The 20119-nt window shown below is 31.4% G+C and overlaps 1 protein-coding gene across 1 annotated transcript in view; it reads right to left on the bottom strand.

Moving 5' to 3' along the window:
- The window catches only part of LOC147064922 (uncharacterized), a 113054-nt gene that overhangs the window by 76446 nt on the left and 16489 nt on the right, over nt 1–20119 (bottom strand). Inside the window, exon 2 of the mRNA XM_085957728.1 lies at nt 17957–18118. Within this exon, the coding sequence (XP_085813854.1) occupies nt 17957–18118 (162 nt within the window). The remainder of the gene's footprint in view (nt 1–17956; nt 18119–20119) is intronic.

Below are 20119 nucleotides of genomic sequence, written 5' to 3'. Positions count from 1 at the left end.
GTATTTAGTTACTACTACGTAAGATTAATGTATTATAATTTATCAGGCAAACCGTACTGCTGAAATGATATAATAAATTTATTCAATTACCTAATTAACTCGCCTAGCAATAGCAGTGTTCTGTACTATCTAAACAATAGACAAACAATGTTACCAATACATAATAGTATGTAAGTACAAGTGGCGAAGATTCCATACTCAGCTATTATTCAAAAAATAACTTCAATATTTTATATTCTACAAAAATAATATAATTTTCCAACGATATCAGCTGTCGGTAGGTAAATTGATTGTCCGCTTGCCTAACCAGACCGACTCGTACATGGCACTAATACGACAAAAAGACTGCAAGTAATTTCGAACATTTCACGCATACAACACACACATACTATTACACACGTATTATAAAAATGGGACAGCGCGGCATGAATGACATAAACAGACACCAACCGTACTAATAGTAAAATTAGGACCGTCAAGTCACAGCGACTACTGTACGACAACATTATTTAGGCAACAACAGGAAGTCGCTCTTATCGCGTATAGAATATTTCACAGTGTTGTCATTTTTTGAGAAAACATATCCCGCGAAATTAGGTTTTAAGTTTATATCAATTCTATTCTCAGTAAGTTTATAAGTACATTAATTTATAAGTCTAATTATTGTTCAATAAATATCAATAGAATTTTTTTTTCAAATAATTTCACCTCTTAATTATTACTATTATATTAGGTTAATTATTACAGTGTAATTATTGAATTTGGAAGGAAATGTATCATTGAACCCACATTAACTGATAATATTGTTGCAGGTATTTATTAATTAAATAACTAGAACACAAATTATGAGTAAAAAAGTAGAAGTGAAAGATATAACATATTCAATATTATATTGATGACCCAATCACATGTTTTATAATTTACAAATTATGTCTTTATATCGTATTTTTAGTAAAATTGTTGTAGAAACACATACTGTGAAAATAATTTTCTATAAATTAAATTATATCCACCTTACATAAATTTTAAAACAATATGTACCTACTTATCGGTTTAAAAATTAGGAAAAAATAGGACAATTCATTAACTAACTAATGATCATTTATACTTAATTATTATACGTCTAAAAATATTAATAAAATAGATTACGATACACATAACTTTATAATATACAAACATAATTTCCAGTATTTGGGGAAATATTTCTAGTATTACAACACTGAATTTTGACATACCTGACATGACAGGAACCCGTAAAATGGGCTTGTTGAAAGTATTGTATAGGCTCACCTTTTAAATACGACTATTTTTCTTCTTCGCAATAAATCAAAAGTTTACTGATAATAATTCGAACATCATTTCGTATTGTGTTAGACATCTTTTGAATATAAAAAGCTTCAAATTACGTAAATTGATAGATGCGTCCAATACGAAGTGTCAAAAATGTAATGAAAAATTTGGGGGCGTTCCTAATTTGAAACCGGAAGTTCGATTAGCTGTACGTAGTTCACAGATTTGCCACGTAGCCAAGATGAAGTTGCCGGACAATAATACATGAGCATCAATCGTTACATTTGTAGGCTATCATATAGGATTATCGATAGAGTCAAAGCGCAGTGTCTGGGTATGGGGACTGTACCAGGAAGCGACAAGGTGTGGTAAGATAACAGGCGGGGTCGCGACGGCTAGCTGTGTATTATATTAATTCCGCAGTGAGTTACATCAAACCATTATATTATTATGCTACGTATCATGTACAAATTATGATATCAATGATCTATTATTGACAACTCATATCTGCCATTCAATATTTTCGATAGGGGGAATTAAAATGCTATAAAAATCAAGTAGGTAATCAAATTAAATAAAGATAAAAGAGATTACATTAAAAATAAACTGAAATTATTTTTGTATTAAGCGTATCTTTGTTTTTATTTAATTTCATTTAATAGTTTTTGTATAACATTTCAATTACCCCCTATTATAAATATTGAATGTCAGATACAAGGTGTCAATGTTAAAAAAATCGATATAACAAATATTTTTTTTCGAAAATTGTCCCCTATATAAATAATTATTCTCGCGCGCGTGAATGCTTGCAAGATATTGTGTTATTATTATGTAAGTATAGTGGTTTCGTATTACTTTTTTTACAACGTTTTTATTAGTTCGTATTATTATTTGTCCGGTAGTTGTTTGTCCGGTACAAATCTTGCAATCGATTTTTAACTAACTTCCCGACTAGCTAGACATTTGAAACTTTTAGAATATATCAGAACACGATGCCAAAGCATTTTTTTTAATACTTTTAGCCATTTTTAAGTAGAATTATATTCATTTTCAGTTAATTCTGTTTTGTATGAAAAGTTATTTCGGAAGAAATCCGTAATCCAATCCACTATTATTGGTTGCTAGGGTCATAACAACTAAATTATTAATATATACGCGCGTTACTATGGAAATCAATATGAGTGTCAAAATGACATTTCAGTAGTATTTCTATCAAATACAATTTTTTTTGATCGTTTAAGCTAGTCATGTCAAATTTATATGATTCAACAGAAAATTTAAAAATGTTGTATATAAAAAGTTCTTTTTATATTGTAATTATTTAATACTGTTTAATTATATAATATGTGGAGTATAAATTAAACAGTAAGCCATACAAGGTATTACATCCATTATATTATTAATTTTAATGAATTAGTAAACAATCCACGATCAGTTTTCACATTTTTTTCTTTTGGACAATCGACGATAATAATATGAAGTAACATTCGAATATGGAACTATTATGACAATCATAACATGGTAGCACGGTTAATATAATCAATAGAACTTAAATTAACTTCCGGAAAAACAAATCTAAGATTACTTATTGATAAATAAGATATGTAGGTAGTTAAACTAAATACAAAACAAATATTATTAACTTATCCGAGTAAACTATGTATGTTATTTGAAGTGTTTTGTTTATTGGAAAATACATACTAGCTCAATGTTTTCTTTTCGGGACCATGCATCGAAAGGAATATAACATTTCTAGAAGAAAGAATCACGAAGCGGGATTCATATGAAGAAAACCTTCTTCTTCCAAACTCTTTAAAACAGGGATTGGCAACGTGACACCCACGAAAGATATTTGATGCACTGCCAGCTCTGATCAGAAGCCGAGGTTGTTTACTTCTTACTGCCTCGTGCGTAGTCCACCATAAATGAAATATAACTAGTTGAAGATTAACATTGTTGTTTTAACATTGCAACAGGTCATGATGCCCAATGACAGGAGTGTTGTAAAAAATCATTGTTGTAATTAATTAATATAAGTGAAACAATCACATAAATATAATATGACCTCACCATCACTTTACACACTGGACTACGAGGGTTACCTCCAATATCGTAAGTACTAGGTACGTTATCTTCTCTATTTGACCTTGGATTTCCATCTCTGGTTGTAATTTCGTTGTTTTAAAACTATGTACCACCATTATATAACAGCGGCAAAGGGAGGCTTTTAGAAAGCGGTAGACGGTGGAGATCTGTGAAAAAGAGCACACTTCGCAGGTATGATTACGGGAAAGAAGAAGAGAATACGATACTACTACTAATGAATAGGTAGACACTATTGACAATGTTACACTAATTCGACGAAAATTCAATAGCTCACTGACGACTTAAAATTGAGCGATAAGTTTAAATTACGTATTTTCCTAAACATTTATGATTAGATAAAATCATTTTTTATTTAAAAAAAAAAAAAAAAAAAAACAACCTATATTTATTTTATATTACTTATATGATTAAATGCCATAGATTTTTTTAAATTATATAATTATTAATAATTTTGGACAAAGCTGCAGCCATAGGCAATAATTTTATGCGCAAAGGTGACCGGAGCCTACTATATTGCAAACAATGCGATAGACAGACTGAGATCACGTGACATAAAAAAAAATCAGTATTCCTCAACGAATAATCCGACAAATACGTTAAAAACGCGCTGTGGTATATTTTTTTTAAAACTTTTACAGATTATTCTGTATATAATATATATGTATAATATATTCCTACGCAGACGACAGATATCGTTGACAAATAAAATTATTTTTATAGAATATAAAATGATCAAGTGATTATATAAATACGTCAATTTGCAATTAAAAAGTATTTTTCTTAAGAAGGTAGGCTTTAAATAATCGCCTACTTAGTATGGAGTCTTCGCTATTGTTAGATAGTCACCCTTCGTAAGCAGTTCACATCTTTTACATCACTGTCTATTATATCCCAATTGACAATAAACAAAAAAGACCGGTAGGCAATGCCTAAATTATTATTATTTATATAAAAATAGACGTCCTATATTAATTTCATATAAAAGAATCTAAGCACTATATCAAATTATTCGTTTAGGTTAATTGGATAAACCACTTTACCTGAGTACAAAATAATATTAAAACCATTGCTGTATAGATAATTCCGCTTAGTAACGTGTATTTATAGAAACGCTATTAGCTGAGATGTGATCTGTAAAATAATTAGATTATGTGATACCCACTATTTTTATTAAGTGATTTTATTACATATTGTAAAAAAATATGTACCTAAATAAATATGTAATAAAAATCACAATAACGATATGTTTGTAAATAAATGATCACCTAGGTCAGACAGGGAATGGGACAACTGGGCGCTGGGACAATTTGGCGCCGCTCTGTCAAAAGAAATAAACATACGTTCGTTACGTTTTTATACAGAAAGTAGACGAGGAGTTTTAATCAGTTTCTATCTACTATTTAGTAGCTTTAATTCATTTTGCTCTTAACATAATGTTTTTTTATTGCGGATTGAGAATTATCATGCCTGAGGCTTTATATAAGTATGAAATAACTCTTTTCTCGTTGGAACTTATATTATGCACAATTTATTCATTATTTACGTGTGAATATTTAAATTCTCACCAATTATTAAATAATAATTTAAATATAAATAATAATATTAAATATGTATTTTAAAAGTACTACATATAATTCACTATTTATTTTCGATTACTCGAATCTTTCGATTATGTGGCGCCCAGATGTCCCGGCGCCGAATCGTCCTAGATCCGTCAGACACGGGTCGGCTAGCTATGTAGCAAGTGTGGCTCTATAGCCTATGATCTTCAGAAATATTGAAAAGGACGAAACTCGCCTAATTTTCCAGTATGCATACTGTTGGTGACACGTGAACAAGTTCAATCAATTAAGGAATCAGAAAAAGATGAAGAAAAAAGTAAGTAAAAACATGTTATGTATATTAATTAATAATTACTTCCTGGTTACAAACTTTCAATATTGTTTTGTAAAAACTTCAGTGAAACGTAACAAAAATGAGGGTTTTGAGACACCTTTTCGAATAATAAACGTTTTCTGTATACCTACAATAAAATTTAAAAATTTGAAAATGAAGAAATTCAGTTTAAAGAACTTAAATGATATTGCGAACACGAAAATGGAAAAGAAGGCATTTTTATTCCGGAGTTAAATAATATTTACAATTAATTTTCTCCATAACCAGTGAGATAAATTATTCGCATTATGTGTAGGTACATATTATATATTATACAAATTCTAATCAACAGTGGAAAATTATGTAATTTTTGAAGTTATACTTCTTTTGGGGCGTTTGGAGAGAGTGAAATTGAGAGCCTCGCGCGCGCACCGTTACGAAAGCGCACGTCAGTATGAAGTTAGCTGCGAATCAGTCAGCTGTATAAAAACGCAAGTTTAATAGTAGAATTGTTTCGTTGCCTAGACAATTAATTTATTATTCCGATTAAACGTCAAAGTGACAGTTGTTACTTTAAACATAAAAACAACGAGAAATAATTATATAATTTAGTAATATAAGTTAAAGTGTATAGAAATGAACCAACGGCGCTCCAATATGCGGCCCCTTTTCTTGAGTGTGTAATTTAACAAGATAATTAAGAGCTAGTCGAAGAATCTAGGTTATCTAGTTTTGTTACGCCAAAGAAGTATAACTTCTAACGCGCGTACATAAGTATACGCACCGATTTTTTTTTTTTGAATAGTGGGCCAATATTTTTAAGTACTCCACTGGACTTAGTATATGATTTGGAATGCGGGAGTCGTTCAACCGTTGCAGGTGTCCCACCCATCTATGTCAGGTCATTTTAGTTTTATATGTATGGAGAGCCGCGGATTTACTGACTAATATTGATACAAATTGACAAAATTTGATAATGTAATATATTTATTACGTTTTTGCTTTCAATGTTTTAATTAGAAATCAACACCCATGAACACCCACGATGGCCGCGGCTTAAGTGTCGGTCTATAGCGTCGTGGGTCCCAGGTTCGAATCCTGGGTCTGGCAAATACACATAATTATTTTTCAATTTGTGTTTGAGCCAGGGTATGCACCTAATAGGTTGAGCAAGTCGCTGACATCCATTTCTCGTAAAAACAAAATCTGTTAATACAAACATTCACTTTGTGGAAGCCCATATGATCTTATGAGGATCGGACATGGTCAAAAAAAAGAAAAGAATACTTACAAAAATATCGGTACAGTTCGGTTAGGAATACAGCGGAAAACGCATTTTGAAAATACCCGATATACTGGATTATTTGTTCGTTTGGGTTAGCTTAGGTTAGGTTAGGTTAGGTTAGGTTTGGTAAGGTTAACCTAACAGATAATCCAGTATGTCGGCTATTTTATAATCTCATAACCGAAATGTACCAAAATATCTTATGTTTGAAAATCGTAAAAAAAACTTGAGAAAAAATAAATAATTGAATCTGAAATCGGTAAGGTTGAATAAAACAATTCAAATGCTTTCTACGTTTATTGGTGAAAAAACTTGTGTTTCACGCGATACCCCTCCGATTATGTAAGTGCCTGTCAAATCATTCAAGTAATTTTTCGATTCAGTGACTGTGAAAATTCGGCTCGTGCGCAAAACAGAGAAAAGATAGTGAGAAATATATTGACAGCCATCGTAACGTTTTACACTGAGTGAACAAGACTGTAAAAATGTACCTACCTGAAGCGCTGAGGGGTGTTTAGGATAATTTGGCGCCGCCATCTGAGCGCCCCTGACTCGGTGACGCCATCTGCACGTCAGATTAGCTGGACGTCTGATAATAATAATTAAGCAATTGCCATCTTGACGATGGTAAAGGTTAGTAAAATTTGCGGTAAATGTACCGCAGAAGCCGTCATGAGATTTTGTAACTTTCTTTTCAGACCAAACCAAACCTAACCTAACCTAACCTACCCCAACCTAATATTACCTAATATAATCTTCGACTTAATACTTAGCATACATCCCTGAATTTTATATAAATATATATGATATGATTGTTTTTCTATTTACTTACCAACCGATTTTCGTCTGTCTTTCACTTATTGTTATTACGTATTTCTAAGTGTTTTATTTCGCCGTGAAATCTCAATATTATACGAACATCTATTTCCGATGCACTGCATACGTCCAAAATTCCGGACATACATCATTCCGCAGGCATTAATAATTGCCTTCCGCTCTCTTGTCCTCAGGGTCCATGACTAGACACCGAACACAAATATGGAGAATTTGCCATCCCATTGTTAAAAAGTGTTCAACAGTATTACTGAAATTGTATTATCTCAGAAATACTTGTACATAGGGAATGGAACAGACGTGCCTAAAAAAGTTAATTTATTTTCATTTGACTATGTTATGAGAAAGAGTAAATGCTGTTTGTCTGTTTGGATTTTCAGAGACACACTAGTTTATTATTATTCGTAGTCACAACTCACAGGCATTGCGGTATATTTTTAATTAACGTGTTCACACGTGTCGAATATGTGCGGTTGACATACATAGATAAAAAAACAAAAATACTGTTTACCTGGATAATATATTGTGACGTTAAAGTTGTGATTATATTGAAATGCACGCCGCATACTGTCACGCTGTCATGGCGACAAATTTAGTCTATGATTTTGTCATTTTGCAGAATATTTTGAACGATCTCTATAAATTCTTTGATGGAGAGTGCCAAATCTAATGTATTAGTATTTTGATTTATTATTCTTGCTAATTTCGATTAATTTTAACAGTTTCTACGTGTGTGTACGTTAAAATTACTTGTGATGTTAGATAATATTTTGAACATACCATAAATAATAGACAACATTATTATAGAAAATACATAGTGCTAACCGCTTAAAACAAAAACATGCGATTTTGGCATGAGTCGAAAATGTGTAGGCATGTAGAAAATGATAAAAAAAACGTTCGTTGAGGCATGCAGGTGCGGTACAACGTGAGGTGACCTCATTGTTGTTTTGGTGATTTCGGCAGATTTTGCTAACTGGCAATGTTCGTTTAACGGCCCACGTGCTCGTCGTAGGTCAAAATTGAGTTTTTATTGTATTTTCAAACCATGATCCTGGACACTCCTTAAACGTTGTAGATAATCTATTTATATAATTTTGAAGCCTTATTATCCTTTATAGTTATTTTAAACATTTGATGACTGCATAAAGTATTTTTGTTACATAAAATAGTATTCTTGTAAACCTCTCGCTCTAATGTTTTAGAATATAGTCATATTTCGGTACATAACTGTACAGTGGTGTTAAGATTTTTTACATTTATTAATTTATAAACGCATTTATGAAACCATTAGTATAATTTATTACGAGATAATTTTTGTAAAATATTCACGATAAAAAATTATATTGATAATCTCTGTGATCCCAAATTTGACAAGAATTAGACATTTTATTATTCAAAAAATCGGCAAGATTAACACATTTAAAGATGATTCTAAAGATACTTATTATAAACTATGTCTTTGACCATTCAAGTGTGATAAACATCTTATGAATAATGATTGCTTTATAATAATTATTGACCTAAGAATAAGGTAGTGTTTTTTTGAAATACGCCATTTCTTTTTGTCATTCCCCAGTGGTTAAGCTACAACATACGGCCGTAGCCGTAAATTGACAAACTATAATTAAAGTAGGGAGTAAAATGATATTGACGCGCGTGTTTGAACATGTACCCTTTAAAAAAAAAATAAAAAAAATTTCGGTTAGGTACATGTTCAAACACGCGCGTTAACATAATTTTACTCCCTACTTTAATTATAGTTTGTCAATGTATGGCTACGGCCGTATGTTGTAGCTTAACCACTAGGGAATGAAAAAAGAAATGGCGTATTTCAAAAAAACACTACCTTATTCTTAGGTCAATAATTATTATAAAGCAATCATTATTCATAAGATGTTTATCACACTTGAATGGTCAAAGACATAGTTTATAATAAGTATCTTTAGAATCATCTTCAAATGTGTTAATCTTGCCGATTTTTTGAATAATAAAATGTCTAATTCTTGTCAAATTTGGGATCACAGAGATTATCAATATAATTTTTTATCGTGAATATTTTACAAAAATTATCTCGTAATAAATTATACTAATGGTTTCATAAATGCGTTTATAAATTAATAAATGTAAAAAATCTTAACACCACTGTACAGTTATGTACCGAAATATGACTATATTCTAAAACATTAGAGCGAGAGGTTTACAAGAATACTATTTTATGTAACAAAAATACTTTATGCAGTCATCAAATGTTTAAAATAACTATAAAGGATAATAAGGCTTCAAAATTATATAAATAGATTATCTACAACGTTTAAGGACTGTCCATGATCATGGTTTGAAAATACAATAAAAAGTGAATTTTGACCTTCGACGAGCATGTCCCCCCTTAAAGGTTCAAAATGTGCTACGGGATGGGAGCTGATAACATTTTAAACACCAATAAAAACGACATTCCACATATTTTCCCGTAGTTTATTGTGACTTCACGTGATAGTACGCGACGTGCAGTATAATATAATTACAACTTAAGTTACTTCAGTAGTCTGAGATCAACTTTACTTTCACGAATTTGCGAAAATGTCAAAGTGGTGTGGATGACATTTTGTGGTGGGTAACCAATGAAACACGTAAGGCACTGTTTATTTGATTCGATTATAGAACATGTGTGTGCGCGCGCGCGTGCCTTCTACCGAGGCCTGCAATGGACTGACTAAATCAAGGCCGCTACAATTTTTTTGGACAAAAGGTTTTATTATAGCAAACATTTAACGAGATTAATCAACACTTATATATAATATAACGTATGTTTTTTAAATATTATGACGTCACGTCCTAATGAGGGAGAGGACGTCTAATATGCTGTGAAAATTTGTGACGAGAGGGATATCGAGCAGTAGTGGACTTAAGAACTTGGAGGCCTGAGGTACCTACTATATTACTAATATTAATAACAATATATCTATTTGTCAAAGTACATATATGTTTGAGCGGTTATGTTATAGGTCCCTTTGATGTTAGATGTAGCATTTGTTTACGCTTTCGATAATATTTGGATAATATTTTAAGCTGAATTTGGGAGAAATACGTATCGTATAAAGACTTTGGTATAGCTGCATGACTGGTGTGAACTGCTTCGGGGTTCCCCTTTAAATCTTCTGCTTTTGAAATCGATTGCATCAGTTATACTGGAATTGTCAATTTTCTAATTATAACGTTTTATAACGAATTCAATTTTTTTTCTGCCATCGAGCTTATTTTCTAACCATACTAGCACATTTTCCTGAACTACATTAAAGTTTGCCCCACCAAGCCATAACCGACCTTAATCGAGCGTATCACGGGCCCTACGTTTGGTGTGAAGCTTATTTTTTATGATTAGGAATGTCTTAGGAGCAGCTACCAAAGAATGGGGTCACCATGCACTCAAATGTGTCGGGAACACCTGTAGAATCAACAATAAATGAATTAAGTATATATCTAAAGCAAAACGTCGAAACACGTGTCGCCATTTTTTATATATTAATATTTTTAACAATGCTGTTGCAACGTTAAGTATATTTGAACATACATCATTTTGAAAACACTTCTGAGAAAATATATTATAACCGATAGAAAAAATCTTTTTGAAAAAAGTAAGACACCTCGCAGGAATCGGGTATCGCGCCCACGCACATAGTCCACTATGCTAAAAGAGTAATACTTAATTACGACAAATTTTAACTATTGGCTTTTTAATATTCACTGAAGCGCTTCCCAAATTGAACTACAATAATAATTAGAATATCACATTCTTAAATCTTGTGAATTATTCGTTGAATAAAAAAATACTTAATCAAAGTACTTATATTTGTTTTTACAGTTAGGTACAAATTTAACTGCACTTACTTAAAACTTTAAAATCTTTATCAAATGTTGCTAAGTACACACAAAGTTCATATCATGCTACTCTATCATTGTATACTATTCATACTCTTTGAAACGATTTTTTTTTGTCCAAATTGTCCTACAAAATAATATTACTATGTAACGTACAAGCTAGATTGGCTTAGTACCTCCAAGGACCTGTCAAATCAGTCAGCTGGTCGTAACCGGACACTCGCTAATTTTGAATTATGACTGCCGTCCATAGTGTATTATCCTAATCCGTCGTAAGCCCGAAATATTATCACTGACAAAAAGGTTAGGGTAGTCCTATCTATCTATGTATCTATAGTCTAAGGGTAGTCCCGACGTTATCGAAATTACATTTTAGAAAGAAAAATAAATCATTTAGAAAAACCTCTAAGACATGTATATTAGAAGAATCCTAGAAAAAATATTTGGACTGATAGGGATTCATTTTCACTATCCGTTGTATATATAATTATGATCTTTCAGTAACGAAGGGTAGTGGTAGGGTAGGCCAGTGACGTCCCTAGACAAAATGCCGCCCCTAGGCAGTGCCAAAATGCCGCCACAATTTTTATCAACTTAACAGTATCACCAATATCTAAGAAATGTGTTGTATGGTGAATACATTACTAATATGATAATATATACCTACCACTAAATCTAATTTAAATGCCATATCTGCTTCAATAGACAATATCTACGATTTCAGATAGGTACATTTAAAAATACGCCTGACAACTTCCAAAACTCGCGAGTAACTAACTAGCGAATATATTAAATTTGGATAAATTTAAAATTATGTAAGTATGTACCTACCTATAATTCAAATATTATTTGCAAATCTGCACGTGTTATTGCTGTTCACCAAGTTAATGGAAGGATATTTCCGTTATTACTAAGTTTAGGTATCTATTGCTATATAAATAATGATTCTCCTTGATTTGCCGCCCTTCGGGTAATTGCCGCCCCCAAGCGACGCTCAATCTGTCTACCCCCACGGGACGTCACCGGTGTAGGCTGTTAAGATCCGTCATAAACAGTGCACATTACACTTTATTAGTCATACGTACGAGTATTTGTTTATATTGAACTAAGACTACAATTATTTACAGATGGTATTGATTAGTTTTTAAAAATCAATTAAACCCTGCCTAAGCGAAACCATACCTAATAGTTTTAGTATATTTTGAGAGATACGACAAAATTGTGCACACTTTTTCATTCATACTCATTTGTTTTCGTTGGATTAAGAATATGTACACAATATTACACATATTATTGGTTCATTTTTTTTAAATTCACTAAGTCCTACCTAAACCAAACTATAATAGATAAAAACTATTATTCTATCTATAAAATATCCAAAGTTATGTATGATTTAATTGCCTAAATTTATATATTTATAGATAGATGAGTATTTTTTTTTACTATTATCTATTATGGCTTAGTTTTCGCAGTTTAATTGAATTTTAAAAACTAACCAACACCATCTGGAAATTGTTTATCTTATTAAATTTCAATGAAAACAAATACGTATGACTGACAAAATTTAGTGTGCACCATTTACGGTGTATCTTAACGGCCTACCTCAACCCTTCACCACTGTGATCTTATTATAATATATAGAAAGTACTATGCTTTTTCCGATCTTTTTTGGAAGAATTCAGATTGTCAGCAAATACTCTTCTAATAATTATTCTTATATATTACTCTGGATAAAGTTCTAACCAAATTGTGCCTGTGAAAGCATAGTTGGTAGAGCGCCCATATCTGAAGCCGTGGGTTCAGGTTCGATCCCACGTCTGGTAAAAATTATATACCTACTAGTTTTTTTCAATGTGTGTTTGATTTAGGATAAGGCCACAGTGGGTTAGGTAAATATCTAATACCCAATCACCGTGGAAGAGAAAATAGCAATGTACATACAAATATCAGATTGATTTAATTGTGTACTATGGTATTTGTATATTTTTTAAAGAATCTGGTTTTACTTTTTGACATCTTCAGGCAATACACACAGATTATAGTTTATGCATATATAGGTATATATACCAAATTAATATATTATTAAAATGTCTTGAAGATACATTAGTTATTTGTAAATCTGTTAAAATATATTTAATTTAACCGTGTTTATTTGTACCGTCTTACAGTCATAACCTAGAAGAGAACCCTTTTAGAAGAAATCTTTATTTAGCTACGTATTTTTTTCGATTTATACGAGGTATGAATGAGAACTCTGCCATTCTGCGCAGTGTTGACCTCTATGTCCTTGAAAACAATCTTATAAATAGAGACCATCAATTGTTTATTCTCCCAAGGTGCAGAACCAACCTGCCACTGGTAATGCCAATTGGGAGGGCGATAACTATGTTCAACGAAATTGCTTCGGGTGTTGATATATTTCATCTACGTGAGAATGAGTATAGGTGGATGTTGTTTTATAAATTATTAAAATTAGGTCTGCTTAACTCATCCGGTGTACTTCCATGTACCTATCTAATTTATATTTTTTGTATTTACATATTTCTACTGTTTAATAACATACTATCTATCTCTATACTGATCTATATCTTTTTTATGTAATACTGTTTTATATTTCTTTGATTGTAAATGTCATATTGTGAACGTCTTAAACTTATAATTTTTAATGTTCACAATATGTTAAAAAATAAATAAATTGAATAAATTGAAACCCACTTATTTTTGTGTTCCCTGGTTGTGATAATATGAACAATAGATTGAATTTTCGGGACAATAAAGTTACAAGGTTTCCATCCTCGGGTATTTTATAGATGAATGATAAAACTGTCACGACAGTAAATAGGTATTTATTATATTTAACTTATTGTAAACAAAAAATCTACTCATGTATAAAACCCTATTACCTATAATTTCACATACGTAACTCAAAAGTTCTATAATTAATTATTCCATTTTCAAATCTCGCCTATACATTTTTTTTAAATTCGTTTAGAATTCATTTTAAAAAGCAAGATTCAGATAAATTTAATTAGCTTTGTTTAATTATTATTCACAAATAAAAATCTCAAAAATAATTTATGTCATGTTGAGAAAAGCCTTGTAACATTTTTTTTATGTTTCATAAAATATTATATTTTATGAATTCAAAACTATTACTGACCAAATAAAATATATACATATCGCACAAAGTACTCTATGCGTGTTTCTGTGGAATGATTGGAATGTATACTTCGTTTCAAATTATGTGCCAAGTGAATTATTTCAGTTTTATTTTCAAAATCATAGACTGGGCACACAAAATATCAAATGAACTTTTTCCCCGAGACAAATAATGGAAACATCCATTTCGTTAGCTTCTTTTATGCGATGAAGCAATTTGTATTACCTACGTCAGTCTTTCCCAAAGTGTGGTACGCGTACCCCCTCGGGTACGTGAAGAGTTTGGTTGGGAGTACGCACTGCACCGGGCTTTGACTGCGCCTGGTGAAACAAGCATTAATACGACATCAATACAACATCCATGCTAGAAGGTTTATCGCATGTGGAAGAAGAGCAATTGTTGGAATTAGCTTCAGACGAATTCTTGAAAAATAAATATAGGGAGTGTACTTTAACATCATTCTGGTTGCAAATGCAACATATTGTGTATCCTGTTTTAACAGAGTAAGTCTTACAGTAACATCTTGCCTTTTCCAACTTCATATCTATGTGAAGTTGCTTTTTCAGCATTTGTAGACATTAAGTCAAAAACAAGGAATAGACTTTTGGATTAATAGCCAAGGAACCAAATTATGATGATCTGTCTCAATATACACAATTTCATCCGTATCATTGATTATAATAATGAATGTTACTTATGAGGCGTCTAATTACAAAAAGCGACAAGTCCACAATTCAATATTTTCGGGAAATAACGTTTTTATGTTTTAAGCTTCAATTATTTGTTTTAACGTGAGATTATTTTTTCCGTTGTATTCTTTGTCAAAATTAGAACCGAATGGCAATATGTTTCAGCCGGTAAACTCTTAAATGTAATAAATATAGGCAATATAAAATTGGAAGTAGCGCTATTTGTACCTCACTTTTTAATTTACTCCGCATAAGACACATATTTCCGTGGCACTGTCATGAGTTTATCAGATGCAGACAGCATGGGAGACGCCCTTTTTAATATTGAACGTTCCCTTATCGGTTGATTTAAACACGCGCGAAATCAACCAAGCTTTAAATAATATGAAACATGGACTTGGCGCTTTTTGTAATAAATTGAGACTTAAAATAGTTTTTTTCGTTGGGTTATGTCGCGTTTTGGAATTTATAGACCAATACATAGTATGTAAAATTATACAAAGAATACGTGCGTATTTTTTTCTCGGTTTTGACCAAATGTGGACTTATCGCTTTTTGGAATTAGACGCCTCTTATAATATGTATAACTTTTATTTATATTTTATCATGAACGAAATTAATTTTTCGTTTATTATTATTTTGTTTATGTACTAAAAAAGGAAAAAATAAATATATTTATATTGTTATTAAAGTATTTGCAATTTTTACAACCTTTTTCTTAGGTCGAATTCTTATTTGTCCGGTGGTTGTTTGTCCGGTACAAATCTTGCAATCGATTTTTAACTAACTTCCCGACTAGCTAGATATTTGAAACTTTTAGAATATTTATATCAGAACACGATGCCAATGCATTTTTTAATACTTTTAGCCATTTTTAAGTAGAATTGAATTATTTTTCAGTTAATTCTGTTTTGTATGAAAAGTAAAACGTTGTATATAAAAAGTTCGGTACTGTTCGGTTATCAGGAATACAGCGGAAAACACATTTTGAAAATACCCGATAAACTGGATTATTTGTTAGGTTAACCTAACCAAACCTAACCTAACCTAACCTAAACTAACCCAAACTAACAAATAATCCTGTATATCGGGTATTTTCAAAATGTGTTTTCCGCTGTATTCCTGATAACCGAACAGTACCAAAAGTTCTTTTTATCTTGTAATTATTTTTACTGTACTCAGTATTACGAAAATTATAGAAGGGGTACATAGATGTCGAAAGTTTGGGAAACACTGGGTCCCGTAGGTCCTACGTGAACAGCTAATTGACTGTTGCGCCTGTCTATTAATTACTGTAGTAATTATTTGTGTACGAGTATCATGGTGGAACTAGGCGAAGATAAAAAAAATCTTGTAAAAAACAATACGCCGTTCGCCGTAAAAATGTCACCCGGCTAATTTGTGAATTATCACTTCAATTAGTGTGAGAGATACACGTCCAGGCAACGTTAATTATATTTTATAAGGGAGAGAAGTCTCTGAACCAAAAATGTCTAAATTAAGCTTCATTACTTGTCACGCAATATCATAATAAATAACAGTGTTATTAGTTGTGTCACCAAGTCGCGATGTTAAAATAAAAATATAGGTGTAGTGTTGCGCTAATTTTGACATTTAAAAAATATATTCTCGGAAAATTGTCTATGGTCCAATGGCGGGAAAGTGATGAATTCGTTCGAAATTAAAAATAAAATATTACATTTCTTATCATCAATTAAGAATAATTAAATGTAGCCAATTAGCTTAAATCTAGCAAGGATCTTGGAAAAAAACAATGATTTATCCTATTGTTGTCAGATTATCTAGTCCTCTTCCAATTTCCTATTATAAGCTCAACACAATCGTTTTGAGAAGTTTAGAACCAAAAACGCCAGTTCCTATTTTTGAAAAATTAAAAAAAAATTAAAATGTCATTTTTTTATAAGTAGGTAGTTATAATTTCTAAAAAAACGTATTATAGAATGTGATATCTAATTATGTAGTAGGTATATAAACAATATTTATATATACTTTTGTCAGAAATTGTACCTACTTATAAGAAAAGTATGAGACATTTTTAATGAGTCACCAACATTTTACGAAAGAAGAAAATGCCGTTTTGTTTCTAAACTGACACCACCACAAGTTTAAATCTTAATAACATGGTAGTGTTTCCCTCTATAGTGCTGGCGAATCTTGATTTGACTCTAACTATTGAGTACAACGGCTGTTTTAAAAAAATCATTAAGGCTATACCTTAGTTGAGGCATGGTCTAAAAAGATCGTGGCTAGGCTAGGATTGCGGGTCGCGGGTGCAAATGACGCATGCCGACCGAAATATAATTTGTCATATAAATCCAACATGTGTCCATTTAATGTTCTGTTTATTATTCTATTAGTAACAATAATAATATATTCTTTGACATGTTTGCTTTTTAAAGTAAATGGGTTTTTAGTCATCTTTATACGATTTAAGTATTAATACCCCCGTCGCCATCACAAAACAAATTGACGTATTGCCACCTCGACGTTCGCTCTCAGACTGCCAGCGAGTCCAAAATTTCGTCGCGCCTATAGTTGAAAATTATTTGCCGTTTCACTGAAGTATCGCCTTAACCAAGTGTATTTTGATTGAGGGAATAAGCGTTTGTGATGATTTAATTCTGTTCTCTGTCTCTTTCGCAACTTAAAAAAGAGTTGGTCAACATCTAACCTACGTAAAAGCTGTTTAGGTTACCGTTACATAATATATAGACAGTTCACATGCTCCGTTCGAAGCGAACATGGTAATCTACTCGTATTTAGAAATAAAGAAGAAAACATCCTGAAAATTACTAGATAATTAAATAAATATCTTACCAATAGCTGTCTTGGTTCTAACATTCCGTGAGTAACCCATCGGATGAAGTATCGCCCAGTATCTATCCACGGAGACAGCTACCAGGCAGAATATGCTGATGGTGCAGAGGACTATCAGAAGAGAGACAGTGAAGAGACACGCGTGGAGATTTCTTGGCAAGCCTGTCACATGAGAAAGATAATCAGATTAGCTGTATAAAGGGGTATAACAATAACAATAATAATATATTTCCTGCACACTTTACAGATGGTTCATGACTTGCCTCTCTAAACATTCCCAAATTATTCATATACATTTTATTTATTACAGCACCACCCCCTCTCGAAAGAGCAAAGTTTGTAGATTAATTTTTGATTGTATTTGTTTATTTGTATTATTATCTTACGATTATTATAACCATATGACAGTGGCGAGGGGTGAAGGTAAGCTGTTAAGCTCCGACATGAAATAGTGTACACTAAACTTTGTCAGTTATACTTAAACACAGACAATACAATACAAATTACAGAAGGTTTTGGTTAAATTTAAAAAATCAATTGAACCTTTAGGCAGGGTACCAAACCATACTAGTTTAGGTATGCTATAAGAAATCCGATACAATATTTTTTTAATATTACCTATTATAGCTTGGTATACGTGGAGTTTAATTGAATTTAAAAAACTAATCAACACCATCTGTAATTTGTAGACTTAGTTCAATGAAAACAAATACATATGACTGACAAAGTTTAGTATGCATTGTTTATGTCGGATATTATCAGCCTATCTCCACCCTTCGCCACTGCCTCAGGGTATTAAGCCTATATTTTATTTTTCGATAAGCATGTATAAAATAGGGTGCTTGTTTCGTGATAAATTGTTTTTTTTTAATTTTCACAGCGAAAGAGATTTCAAAATAAAAAGAATCTGAAATATACCCTGAATCATCCAATTTAACAACACAGTCGTGTCATGCCCTTCATTAATCAATACATACAATCTGAAAAATTACTGATTGTCGGGTCAATCTCTTATATGTTTTAGATTTTTCAATACAACTTTATTTTTAGGTTTTTATACATATTATTATAAAATAAATCAGAGTTTATAGTACCGAGAGGTTATTGTAGGTATATACTGCACAGTTCCATGAATAAACAGAACATAAAGAAATAGAACGGTGACAAAACAGAACAGCGATAAATAGAACTATGACCTTTCAGGAAAAATATAACATTTCATATTGAAATTGTCGTATCTCAATATTATGTTATATAGATTTTTAATAACACAGGTTTTCAATACGCCAAAAAGTCAAATTATATAATTTGTGCATTTCCGATCGCTGGATAGCCTCAATTAAACGGGACTCAACTCGGTGTTGCCGGCAAGCTACGTGTATCTTGTCTTAATCGATATAATATGTTCAAAATGCTTGGGTGACTAGCACAACGAAATAATGAGTTTAATAATTCTGTGCAGTTGCGCTTGATTATCAAAATCAAATAGATAAATTGAGCTTTTCACACGCAATGGCCAACATGCAGTGATTATAATTATATATATTAAATATTTATAATATATATTTTGTTTATAAACTTTATAATGTTTAAAAAATTTTAGAAGTAGTTAATTAATAAATAGATAGGACACAAATTAATGTTTTATTTTCCCCCAACCAATAGAAAAAACTTTTTTTGTGATATACTCTCTCAGTTAGTGTTTTTCTAAATTATATAATGTTCAATAATCAGAATGATATATTCTTAAATCTTGTGAATTATTCGTTTGAATAAAAGAAATAGTTAATTAAAAATTATTAGCAAGTACAAGAAGTTGCTTAAAAAATATTGGAGAAATTCCTAGACGTCGGTTAGTAATCGTTGTATAGTAACATAACTACCTACTTTGATTTAATAAACAAAAATCGATTGCCGAAGTAACATGATTTTCGAAGAGCGCTGAGTGGTAGGTATTTAATAGCCAATAGCTTAAATATTGTCGTCATTAGTATGTCTTCCGTAGCATAATGGCTGAATGCGACGAGTTTGGGGCGTTTACCCGTTGGAAATGCCGGGTTCGATTCCCGACCGGTTGGCTTACTTTTTTCAAAAAAAAGTTTTTTCTATTGGTTGTGATATACTCTCTCAGTTAGTGTTTTTCTAAATTATATAATGTTAAAT

The sequence above is a fragment of the Rhyacophila brunnea genome, unplaced genomic scaffold, assembly GCF_057557595.1.
Source record: "Rhyacophila brunnea isolate RB1 unplaced genomic scaffold, BYU_Rbru_1.0 scaffold_7, whole genome shotgun sequence".
Classification (NCBI taxonomy): domain Eukaryota; kingdom Metazoa; phylum Arthropoda; class Insecta; order Trichoptera; family Rhyacophilidae; genus Rhyacophila; species Rhyacophila brunnea.
The sequence above is the reverse complement of the archived record's forward strand: the minus strand, read 5'-3'. Positions and strand labels throughout refer to the sequence as shown.